The 12276-nt window shown below is 39.9% G+C and overlaps 1 protein-coding gene across 5 annotated transcripts; it reads right to left on the reverse strand.

The window, feature by feature from the left end:
- Positions 1-1906: 1906 nt before the first annotated feature.
- LOC113025475 (DAB adaptor protein 2) lies at positions 1907-11382 on the reverse strand. 5 transcript variants are annotated; one of them, XM_026173252.1, is made up of 16 exons: positions 11159-11381; positions 9599-9668; positions 8285-8543; positions 8047-8186; positions 7798-7896; positions 7551-7682; positions 6063-6146; positions 5773-5799; positions 5626-5673; positions 5465-5527; positions 4158-4781; positions 3555-3681; positions 2831-3436; positions 2562-2737; positions 2328-2417; positions 1907-2244 (listed from the first exon to the last, which is right to left on the reverse strand). In XM_026173252.1, exons 3-15 carry the CDS (start codon positions 8421-8423, stop codon positions 2346-2348), a joined length of 2337 nt encoding a protein of 778 aa, XP_026029037.1. In that variant the 5' UTR covers positions 8424-8543; positions 9599-9668; positions 11159-11381; the 3' UTR covers positions 1907-2244; positions 2328-2345. The 5 variants fall into 5 exon arrangements, with proteins under 5 accessions (XP_026029037.1, XP_026029039.1, XP_026029038.1 ...); XM_026173254.1 differs by lacking the exon at positions 9599-9668 and having other exon boundaries at positions 8285-8437; positions 11155-11382; XM_026173253.1 differs by lacking the exon at positions 9599-9668 and having other exon boundaries at positions 8285-8437.
- Positions 11383-12276: the final 894 nt, after the last annotated feature.

The following is a 12276-nucleotide window of genomic DNA, read 5'->3' on the forward strand; positions in this document are numbered from 1 at the left end:
AATTAGGAGGGGAGAGCTTCAGAAATTCAGGTAAAGCATGGCTACTTTGACCATGAGTCATTGCTTAGTGCTAATAGCTAAAGTGTAGCTTTAGCTTTAGCCACATGGACCAAAAATGTCAGGGCCATTTTTTTTTGTCCCAGTCCAGCCCTGCCTCCATCTCTCCCTTCCACCTGCTCTCAATATAGAGCACAATGTCGTCTGCAAACATTATAATCCACAAACACCTGCCTGAACTCATCTGTCAGCCTGTCCATCACCACTGCAAACAAAAAGGGGCTCAGAGTGGATCCCTAATTTAATCCCCCCAACTTTGAATGCATCTGTCACTCCAGCTGCACACCTCACCTCTGTCCTCATACATCTCCTGCACCAACTTCCCTTCACTTCCTTATGTAGAAGTGAAACACCACAGTGCTTTCTCTAGACCTACAAGGACACAGTGCAACATCTTCTGACCTTCACTATCAACACTCTGAAAGCTGTAACTCTCTTTCTCGGCATGATGGCATACCACTGCTTGCTGATTGTCAACTCTCTTTTTAACAATTCTTTTCCAAAGCTTTATTTTATGACCTATTAACATTACCTTCTGTAGATGCTACAGCTCTGCACATCACACTTTTTCAAAAGTTAAAACTTGTACCAGTACACTTCCTCTCACTCTTCAGGATTGTGTAAAACAATTTATTCAATGAGTCCACAGTTCTCTCAAATTGGCATCTCTATACTTCCACAGGTAGGTCATCTGGGCCACCTGCCTTTCAAATCTTCATCCACTTCATAGCTGCCCTCACGTACTCCCCACTAATCTTCTGTACTTCCTGTCTTCCTCCCATTTTCTTTATCTGTGCCTCAAAGTACTCTTCTAAATCTTCTCTCGTTACTGGTTAGTACATTTCCATTGCTACCCTAATCCCCCTAACCCGCTGCAAATCCTCTCCAGCTCAACCTCTGCCTAGCCAGTCAATTCAAGTCCTTTCACTCCTTTGTAAGTGTCCAACCTTACATACAAGTCATTATGAATATTTCTACTCCTTTCTTTGCTGTACACCTAGTACAGGAGTACCTAGTCCGAATACCCTTGTCTACTTTCTTCATCTACCTGACTCCCTTTTTCTTTGTCAACCTCTTCTTTTGAATACTTTCCTGTACTTCCCCACTCCACCACTAAGTTTTCTTGTTCTCTTTCCAGAGAATACATCAAACACAGTTTGAATCCACCTCTAATACTCCTGGCTTTGCCTTCCATCTTGGTGTTTCCTAACACACCCTCTCTCATCTTCCAGCCAACAGTAGCACAGTTTCCACTAACACACAGCTGGCTAACAGTACCAGATTGAGTCACTGTTAACCCAGGCCATTACTGATCTAGTATGAAGATCTCCTTCCTGATGTTTGCTTTGGCAATGACTTCATGCTCGATTCCCTAACTGATGCAGCCCTCACCAATTATCTGGGCTTGGGACTGGGACACTGGCACTAAGAGTACACTGGCTTGTGGCCCCCTTGTGGCTGGGAGAGAAGCAAAAACCAGAGCCAGAAGAAAAGAAAATACATACTTTATTTTGCTATAGTCACCAGATGATAGTGAGCAGTGCAACTTTCATCCTCATTTAGGATTTCTATGACTGCAGTAAAATTTTAACTGAATGCACCTTAAGCAGACCTTTGACTGGCGATAGGATCAGTGGATTCTGGATCTAAAATGCAAAACAACTGCACAGCTCTGCCTGATGAATGTAGATGTTCCCCTATACAGGAAATATGCCTTGCAAAACAGGAAATACCAGCAAGTAGCAGAAATGTATCAAAGTTACCTATAGATATAATTTCAGTTTGTTAAAAAGGATGTTTTAAAAACCATTATCAGAACCAAAGGAAAAAAATTAATACATTAGTCAAATACCTTGCAACTTGATGAATAATTCATTTTATTTCCTTAACAAAGACAGCATCAGCAATGAACCACTTTGGACATCCTCTCTCACACAGCACATCTCTTTCTTCAGCAGATTTTGACATAACATTTACTTTGTAGATCAGTGGTCTTCAAAAATGAGGGAACTACTGATTGGAAAAGGGAGGACCCCCCCCCCCAGAAAACAAAACACCATCAGAGGTGAGATCTAATAGAAGGGTGGGTCTGGGATAATAGTTCATTTCCGGATTGTCGTGCACTGAGCAGCTTCTCCCAAACATCATGACGGTAGTGGAAATCTTCATTTGTTCCATTTACTCCAACTATGAGGACAAATGAGAAAAACTGTGACAAATGTCTTCACTCTAAATGAAATCAGAGGAGCATCATAAAAACATGAACTTACTTATGGACAAAGTTGTGGTCAAGCAAAAGGATTTCCAAAAGGATCCTCAAAGGCAGCTGTTGAACCAGAGCTCTGACCGACAGATGTATTCTGTTAAAAAAAATAAATAAATAAATAAATAATTGAGGAAAAAAAAAAAAAAAAAAACTCAAGTATAACAATATCCTTGTTATCAAAAGGATCATTGGGATTAGGATGATAAAGTAAAAGGTGGTCACAAATAAAACTCTGTACCATAGCTACAGGTGGCACTCCAAATGGACTGGAGTCAGGCGCTCCAAATGCTTTGTCAAACATGTCCTGACCAAGTTCTGATCCCTGGGGTGGTGCTGAACTGTTTTGGATGGGAGCAGAGGAGAAGGCAACATCCAAGAGCCCTGGAACTGGAGCAGCAGCTGGTTTAGAGGCATCTAAATTTGCACATTACAAACACAGGACACAGTTACCAACAGGTCACAGTCATCAGATTATGACATAAGCCATTTCAGCTAGTTTAGCATTACCAATTGACGGCATCTTATTGATTTCAAAGTCATCGTGATCTGCAGCATCCTGCACGAGGCCCACTTTAGTGGAGAAGTATTGATCAAATGCCCCCGGTTGTTTGCCACTGGAAGCTGGATCTGACCCTGCTGCAAGCTCTACTTTCCTGGCTGGGATGGCAGGAGGCTTGGCGAGCTGGAAGTCCTTGAACATGTCTTTCCCAGTCTTCTTCTCTTTCTCTCCGAGGGGATCCAAAGCTGTGAAGGCACTGTTCTCTACTTTCGGAGGGACCTGTTTAGCAGGTGCTCTTGGAGGGGGGCGTGACGGACCCTGTGGATCACCCATACCTGGGAATGCATTAGGCTGGAAAGGATTGGTAGAAGCAGGCTGGCCCCAAGAAAGGTGGGGTGGAGAGAGAGGAGCGGCAGCAAACTGTGGTGGCATCTGCTGACCCCAACCTGTTGGTGGTATGGGTAGACCAAAGGCAGATGGCTGTGGGAAGGCGGGCCTGGGCCCTGGAACTGTCCCTCCTGGCATGGGGAACATGTTGGGTGCAGCACTGGAGGCTCCCCACATGGTTACAGCAGGGACACTTGTGGTAGCTGGTGGACCCAACTGGAGATTCCCTAAATATATCAAAAAGAAGAAAAAAAGGTTTACAGACACAAAACAGGTTTTAAAAAAAAAAACAAAAAAAAAAACAAAGAGATGTGTGAAATACAAATTCCCCCTCCTGTGTATTACCCAGAGCAGCTATGGCAGAGGGAGCAGAGTTTGCCGGTGTACTGTTGAAGAGGTCTGGAGCAGATGACCCCTCAGACTGACTGGAAGCAGCGAACAGTTCTGCTCCAAACAGATCACTTGATGTAGACTAGTCACAAAACAAATAAATAATAAAATGAATAATGCAACACATTTTGTTAGCAAGTCACAACTATGTGGCAGTTAAGATTTAACAAATGCTTAAGAGAAACTAATAATTAACTATAGTTAAGCATACGATTGCATGCTTTGCCACTTACCCCTGCTCTTTTCACTGAAGCGTGAACATTAGGAAAATAGATTATGAGCAGCTGATTGTTAAAGTCATTCAAGCCAGTTCGAGAAGCATGCGAACACCAGTGCATGCATAAAGAAAAGAAGTTATCCAAACAACAAGACCATGACCAGAGTTCCAAAATTAAAGTCCCTAACCCAGTGCATTCTCAGTGCCTTATCCTGTCGAACACCAATGCATAACCCAAAAGCTCAAGGGAGATGTTAGCTCCAAATGTGTTGTAAACCTTTTTTATTAAAACGCATAACACATGCAAGCCTACTACCATTGGCATAGCCGTGTTATTTCACCTTTGCGCTCCTTCGACCTCGTCCAGACTTAGAGTTGTGCGGAGGCGGGCTTATGAGAACTGAATCCTTGCTATGAGTCACTGGCAGCTCTGGGCGATGGGTCATTTCATTAGAGACAGGGGAAGTTTTCAAAGAGTCAAAAAATGGATTTTTGTTTGAGAGAACTTGTCCAGATTCATTTCCATCCATCATGGTAGTCGTGTTTCCCTGAGTTATTTTCCCCCCCAGCGGCCACTGTCCGTTACTGAGCGCGAGGATCATGGTTTCCCTGGATAACCCATTTATTTGCTGACTGAGATGTTCAGAGTCTCCATTTACACCACCATTAATAATTGTCTTACTAGTGCTGCCAACAGTGCCGTTTAGGTGATTGGTGGTGGTGTTGACGGGAATCTGTGCATTATCAGCTGCCAATAGAGTGGGTGATTTAGAAAGGGGGTCATCTCTGAAAGGGTCACTGTCTGGGGTTGGGAAATAGCCAAAAGTTGAGGAAAATGGATTCTCTGTCTGGGGATATGCCCTATAGTCAGGGGCACAGGAAGTTACAAAGGAATTTCCCTTTATGCAATTTTGATTGCTGTCAACTTCAGCAGAAAAGTCCAGTAAGAGAATGTCATTAGAGTCCTGGTTAACACGAGAGGGGACAGTGAGAAAAAGAGAAAAGGATAAATCATTTCTGCAGAAGGGAGGTAATGATGTGTTAACAAGATGAACAATGAATCACATGGTGTGAAAAAGAAATGCCTTTTTAAAACTGCTACTTGCAGATTATGAAGAGTCGCTGTCAATTTAATGCTGACAACTTTAAGGTCTAGGGTCCACTTCTAACTCACTTACTGTAATCCTACTTGCTCTGAACAACAAGTTGGACTACAAGTCAAAGCCGGCGCTTGGTACTTACCCATAAATTCAGGTTAATGAGACATTTCAGCAGCACCGACGTAAAAGATTTGCCACAACTCTAAGTCTAACAGATTCTACTTGTAGCAGTTTTAAAGTTAACAACAACAACAACAACAACAACAACAACGAGACTAGTAAAACACAAAGCATAAACTCAATTCCTAAAAGACTCTTCATAGATTCTTAAAATGAACAGAATCTGATGACTTCACAAGTCTTTTCAGAATGGAGTTCGCAGAGGGCGTTGAGATTTTACTATAGAGTCATTTCTTACAAATACGTTCATTACATAAGAGTGATAATAATTAGCAGGTACATAATTGTGTAAATACAGTAATAATACACTTCACCAATTACAATCCCCATATTAAAAGAAATATTTACCATCATGGTGTGATACTTACATTTGGAGCCTGAATGTCTGGAGGGGTTGACATATCTCCAAAGAGGTCATGTTGCTCTACTGGCTGGATGTGAAAATGAAACAGAAACATGCCATTTAAGAAAATAAAGCACTCCAACATTTCATTCACTGTTAAGATGGACACATTACAATAACTCTTACTTGAGCTGATTTTACGTCATTGCCCATAGATAGCAAGGCATTTCCATTCTAGAGACAGAAAGTAAAAATGTACAAAAATAAATTTTAAAAAAAGTCAGTAACTGCTTTAAGGAAAAAAAACAAAAACAAAAAAACTTAATTGCTTACCTCCACTACATCACTGCCATTTTCAACCTGTAAACAGAGGCATACTGTTAACGAACAGACTTTCCATTGAAATGACGCATTCATCACTAAAATGAAAAATGGCTGAGGATGTGATTCACTGAAAGAACACAGAGAGGCAGTGTTGACTTTCAAGCGGTACATACAGTGTGTACCCTGTCAGCACTCCCAGAGGACCACATGAAAGTGTTTTTCTTTCACAAAGAAAATGCTGCCATTCACTTGGAGAAAATTTTCTCCAGTCTGAAGTTAAATGCTTCTGCTTCCATTACCTTCTGTGTGCCCTCGGCCTCTTTCTTCCTCAGGTTGAAGATGACTTGGAATAGATCCTTCAAATCGATTACCAGTGGCTCTGCCTGTATGGAAACAAAGACCAAAAATCTTAGGAAATTGGAGTCAGTTTGTCTTTGGTGCCTGTGGCAGTACCACTTCTAGCAGTTATCAAAAGAAGGTAGGCTCAAATGTTAAAATCTCCAGCTTCTCAGTTAAATTAAAAAAAAAAAAAAAAAAAAAAAAAAAGAAATTTTATTTATATATATATATATATATATATATATATATATATATATATATATATATATATATATATATATATATATATATATATATATACATACACACACTTTTTTTTTTTAAAAACAACCACATACAAAAAGAAAAAAGTTACTTAAGTAAACCTTTTACCTTCATGACAACCATAAAGGGGTGAACTGCCGTTTTATGACATCAAGTTATACATTATTAGACACATGGCTGGTTGACAGTTACATCCCAACTAGGTAGCGAGCTGTTAAGCTTTCCCCTGAGCAAATTTGAGTCATCAACTTGACCTCTCAACCATGCTTTAAGGTTGTCTAAAACAACATGACGTGTATACTGACCAAAATTTATGCTTTAGTTTACGCAAGTAAAATTCTATTTTATTTGTTTGCTAGCATTAGCTAGCAAACAAATATATTTGGATGAATAAGCACTCATTCATACAAACATGGCCGCTTCTGTCTATAATGTTAAAACTCAGGTTTGACAGACAAAGTTCACAAGCCAGTAGGTGGCACTATAGTGCCTAGGCTTCTTATTAAAATGGAGAGTCTATGGCAGGGATGGCATTTTATATCATGAGCCACATAACAGCAACCTTTAATTTTAAGTGATACGGACCAGTGAAATTCCCCTTTCTGTCAGTGTACAGAAGTTTAACTACACATTTAATCCCTCATATCTTAGTGTAAGAAAAAATGAAGTGCAATTATAACAAATTTATGGTGTTTGACACGATAAGGAAATGCTACTGTAGTAAATGATAGAAATCCATCAGGATGATTCTTTGGGCCCAAATTGTAACAAATTAATGTGTAAAATTACAGAAAGTGTTCTGGTAGCTCATTGCCTTGACTGTCCTACAATCATAAAAAAAAAAAAAAAAAAAAAAAAAAAAAAAAAAAAAAAAAACAGTGTGTGTTAATTTGCAGAAAATGTACTATTTTTTCCTCTATGGTTGATCCGCTTTAAAAAGCAAAAACAATTCTTTAGTTAGAATTAGAAAAACAGGAACTTTCCCGTCATTTAATTGTTTATCTAGTACCCAATTACTTTGGCTTGGTATGAATGGATGTGTGTGTGGTCATTATCTGTAAGGAGAAAAAAAAAAAAGAAAAGTAAAACTTATGAAAAACAAAGTCTATGCTCTACTTCACATTTTCCAACCTGTCCAATGGACCAGATTGACACACTTTGTCTATGGCAGTTCTGTGTGTTACCTGTTGTGCAGTCTTTATGGCAAAGAACTGATGCTGTCCTTCAGCTCCACACACATATCCAAAAGCCCTGTTATCCGTTACATCTCTGGCAATGAAGGAGATCTTATTCACCACATGCTCATGTTCGATCACCTGAGAAATGTGGACAAGGATTTTCGGTTTTGTTTGCTTTTTTTTTTTTTTTTTAAAGCACTGCAAATACATTCTGTGAAGTCCAGATTATATTGCAATAGTAATCAGAACTCACGCCCGATTTCTCATCAATGATCTTGATGCCTGACATGGAAATGTTGACCCAGATCCTCTGCTTGTGCTTGCCTTGCGACCGAGCAGCTGCTGCCATACCCTGGAGAGAAAAAACAAAAACACTACTCTATTGAAGGCAAACAGATGTATATACACCAAAGCTCAACTTAACAGCTTTAAGAAACAGTTTTGATATTTTCTTCATGAAAATCAGCGATAGAAGAAAAGAGCTTCTGATCCCAAGTTGTACCTTAAGTTTCATCATGGAATCTTGGCACATCTTGTCTCCACGAGCCTCTGGAACATCATCAATGCCGATCAGTTTGGCCTTGTACCTGACACCATCCCCTTGAAACCTGCCCAGCAGGTATTCATCCGTCTTCTCTGTTACTGGATTAAAAAGACAAAGAAAGTAGTAAAATTATAATCTCTGCCACATCTTAATAGCTGATGAAAGGAGTATCGGCACCATTTTCTCCTCCACTCACCTTTCTTTTTCTCTTTCCTGAATGGGACTTTGGATGCCTGTGTTATAGGAGAGTTGGGAGGGGTGTTGGAGGTTGAGACTGTAGAGGTGAGGCTGGGATCGGCAGAAGATGCGTGCGCTCTGTCTACCTCTGCAGACATGGTGTGGTGTCAGTCTGTGGACAAGTGGGCAATCAGAGGTAAAGCAGCTCCGTATTCAGGGGCAATGAGGTCGTCCAAGCATATGACTTAACACCCACACATGCTTCTCTTGGCGTTGCTCTGAGGCAGAAAAAGTGAAGTTGGACACCAAGTGTGTGTTGAGAAAGGGAAAGAAAGATGATGATAAGTTAAATAAAGCACACTACAGTCTTTTCTGGTAAACCCGTTTGTTTAGGGGGAAAAAAAAAAAACACCAAAAAAAAAAAAAAACAAGTGGGTGGGGGGAGACTTGCACTGTTCTACAGTCTGCCACTGAAACAATTTTTTCCACATCATAAGCAATTATTGTATTTAACAACACAGTAAACATTTAGAACGAGAGGGACACATAGGGGAAGCATAAAACATATGACCAATAAAATAGGCAGCTCATAAGAAGGCATGAGACACTTTAACACTGCTTTAAAAGCATGCTGTGTCAGTTGATTGGCTCTATAAAGAAGTAAACTGTCCTAAAGCTTAAGAACCTCCTGCTTAAAGAGACATCTTGGCATATCTATCATAATACCAGTCAACTCTGAGTTAGCAGTATCATGCTGGTAAACTGCTTTAGAGAATATTAACATATAGAAAACACGTCTTTTTAAAAAAAATAAAATAATAAAGTTTTTCCTTCCATGCTACATGAAATCAATGAATTCCTTTACATGGCATTGTCACAAGTGTGTGCATTTCCTACATGAGGCACAAACAACATCACAAAGGATTATAGATGAAGCCACAGCATCACCTTACTCTTATCATGTTAGATGTACCAAACTGCTGTTACTTGGAACACATCCATTATCACTTAGACACATGTGTGTTCTGACAAAAAAAAAACAAAAAAAAAACAACCACACAGAAAAGAGCTTTCTCCCTCAAAAAAACCCAAATGATTCCTGCTCTATACGCGTAGAACGTACATACCTTTAGGTCCAGCTCCAGAGGCTACACTGGCTAGAATATCAGGGTAAAAAGCCTGTGAGTACCGTAGGACAGTCCAAAGGTTGAAAACGAGCAAAGGTTGAGCAATTACCTGAAGTTAATCTTACGCTAGAAAAGCAAAAGATCTCGTGATGTTGAGCTAAGCAAGAACAAACGGAAATTGGAGCCTTTAACAAGAGTTTACCTACACAGTTCTGACTTTCAAGGAAAAGTTGCACTTGACCTTCTGATACTCCAGAATAACAAGGAATAAACCATCTGCAAGACAAGCGAAAACAGAGCTGCACCGTGAGATCACGCAAAAACGTAAAGAACAATATCTACTCTAAAAATAACTGCCTAGGCTCAAACCAGTTAACCAGACAACTGTCCAAAAGCCATAAAGGAAGTGAGAGATATTCAGGATAAGATAAGAGAACTTTATCTAGCTTTGTGGCAGCTTTTACTATTTTTTTTTGCCTAACACGTGACCACAACAGAGAGACAAAAAATAAAAATTCTGTAAATTATCATTTTATTTCCCCTCAAAAGTGTGTGTGTGTGTGTGTGTGTGTGTGTGTGTGTGTGTGTGTGTGTGTGTGTAACACAAACAAACAAGTTAATTTTGATACCATGAGAGATGTCCCACAGGTGCTACTGCACAAACAATAAAAACCAGAACAAAACTTCATCTGCCTGTACCAGTTTTTGAGGCAGAGAAACAAGCGCCGTAAGCCCTTGTTTGCTTGGTTCACCATGCTGTCATGCAAGTTACCACAAATCACACTGACAGACATGCTGTTTGGCCTGCACTGCTTGGAAGCATAGAACGAGCAAACCCTTAACACTTGCTGCACAACACATTAAGCCTTCACGAGCATGACACATGATTGCACTTGTACTCTAATAAGAGTGGTGTCATAGTCCCAGTACCTGGCAGTTAGTCTTATAAAAAGGGTAAAATGTCAGCAGTTGATTGAAGATTTAAGTTAAAGGATTACATTTTAACAGCTCTTTAACAGCCACAAAAACTGGCAGATAAGTGCGGGGGGGGGGGGGGATGTGTAGCATCCAGCCGTGTCACAACACAAACACTCAGCCTCAGACAGCAAGCATAAATTTATGTTTGTCAGCAGAATCACAGCACTGCAAAAGGCAGAAATGTCACAATCCTGGCCCCGTCAGGAAACGTAAACTGCTGCACATCTGGAGGAAATCAGGGAATGACTCAGTCTGCAAGTGTATGAGATGGTGAAATACCACAGGCCCACTGTGAACACACGGCACTGAACACAGAGCACTTTCATACTAAAGGGTTCTGCACTCAAACACAGGAGTGACACAGGAGTGATAGAAGGTACAGAATTGTGAATGCTTAATAAAAATTATGTGAAATCTCTCAAGATTCAAATACAATTTTCCAAGTCAGGGTTAAAGCTGAAAGAAATTGAGTTCACAAAGAAACCTAGGGAGAGTGTTGGACTCCCAAAAGAGAATCTCAAAGTAGGCAGCAGAGGGGAGAAAAAAATCATTATGACGAAGTTTTCTTCCAAAATTTGGAACATTTAAAGTAAGACAGTTCAGCCTTTGACTAAAACTGAACCTTGGCTTGCCTGCCTTTAGCTTTTATTAAGCTTATAAAACATTTCAGGCTAACATTCCTGTAAATACCCGCAGCTTTTTAAACGACTACCTGTAGGATAGTCCTCCTGCGGAATCTTAATTCATGCAGGGATGTGAAAACAAAGTTAAACACCACACTTACCTACCTGTGTTTGGAAACGCGCAGTAATACGCCTTCTGGGAAAGAGAGCGGGTTTTTCCTCTGCCGTGATGCCTCGCGATTCGGCTGCGAAATGAGTTGAATCAAACACAGCTTGGCAAAAATGAGCGAGAGTGTGATGTTTTCCGCCGACTGCCTTGGACAGAACGGAGAGACTGCTGCAAACTCCTCGTTTAACCCTTGACTGACTGACAGGGCTAACTCGCTGCAGATTTCAATTGGTAGGGGGGCGGGCTCTTTACATGCAGGCCAACAAAATATCGCCATCGGCTTTAGTAAGTGGGTCATAAAAATGAAGTGCGTGATGTACAGTATGTATGTATGCGTGCGTGTATTTATATCAAATTTGTGGATTTTTTTGTTTTCTTTGAAAAAAAACAACAACAACACAAACTTTTAAATAATTTTAAAAAATGCCAGAAAGAGCCAATTAATATAGTATGTATTTATTTATTTATTCAGTCATTCATTTCAACTTAATGCTACACCTATAGTCTACATGCATGTCACAGGTAGCAGTGGTGCAGGAATTGGTCAGATTCTAAACAAATAATGTGTAAAGTAAAAATATGTTGGCCTAAGATTGAGCAGGAACAACTTGAAGATCTTGCTGGTATAAATTGAGGCATAAAACTGATATTTTTTTATGTGTTTTTCTGTACATTTGAATTTGGTTAAGGTTGAGCTATTTTCTAAGTGAAACTGCTGTTAAAACATGGTGGAAGAAGCCTGTGGGCTACAGCCGCCATTCATTAGTGAATTTCTTGCATTACCCCTCCCACAGCCACTGACGTCACTGTTTTCATGCATGGACCATCTATTTTTGGTAGAAATATGTGGGACCTATTCTAGATTTGGGACTGGCACTGGTGGATTGTGCTAATACCAGCTATTATACAATGTTTTGAGAAGCTGGTCCAGCAATACACTGTGCATTTGGAAAGTATTCACAATGCTTCACTTGTTCTACATTTTGTCAGGTTACAATATTATTCCAGAATGCATGAAAAAAATGTTTACTTCAAAATTCTAAACACAGTACCCCATAATGAGAAAGTGAAAAGGTTTTTGCAGATTTATTAAAAGTAAAAAAAAATAAAATAA

The sequence above is a fragment of the Astatotilapia calliptera genome, chromosome 7 (assembly GCF_900246225.1).
Source record: "Astatotilapia calliptera chromosome 7, fAstCal1.2, whole genome shotgun sequence".
In the NCBI taxonomy this organism is placed as follows: domain Eukaryota; kingdom Metazoa; phylum Chordata; class Actinopteri; order Cichliformes; family Cichlidae; genus Astatotilapia; species Astatotilapia calliptera.

Excerpts from the sequence above, each read along its gene's own strand:
- LOC113025475 (XM_026173254.1), bottom strand. The coding sequence starts at position 8,423 with ATGTCTGCAGAGGTAGACAGAGCGCACGCATCTTCTGCCGATCCCAGC. Across the intron at positions 4,782-5,464 it reads CAGACATTCAGGCTCCAAAT|GACTCTAATGACATTCTCTT; the intron begins GTAAGTATCACA and ends CGTGTTAACCAG. Across the intron at positions 2,738-2,830 it reads CAATAAGATGCCGTCAATTG|ATGCCTCTAAACCAGCTGCT; the intron begins GTAATGCTAAAC and ends GTGCAAATTTAG.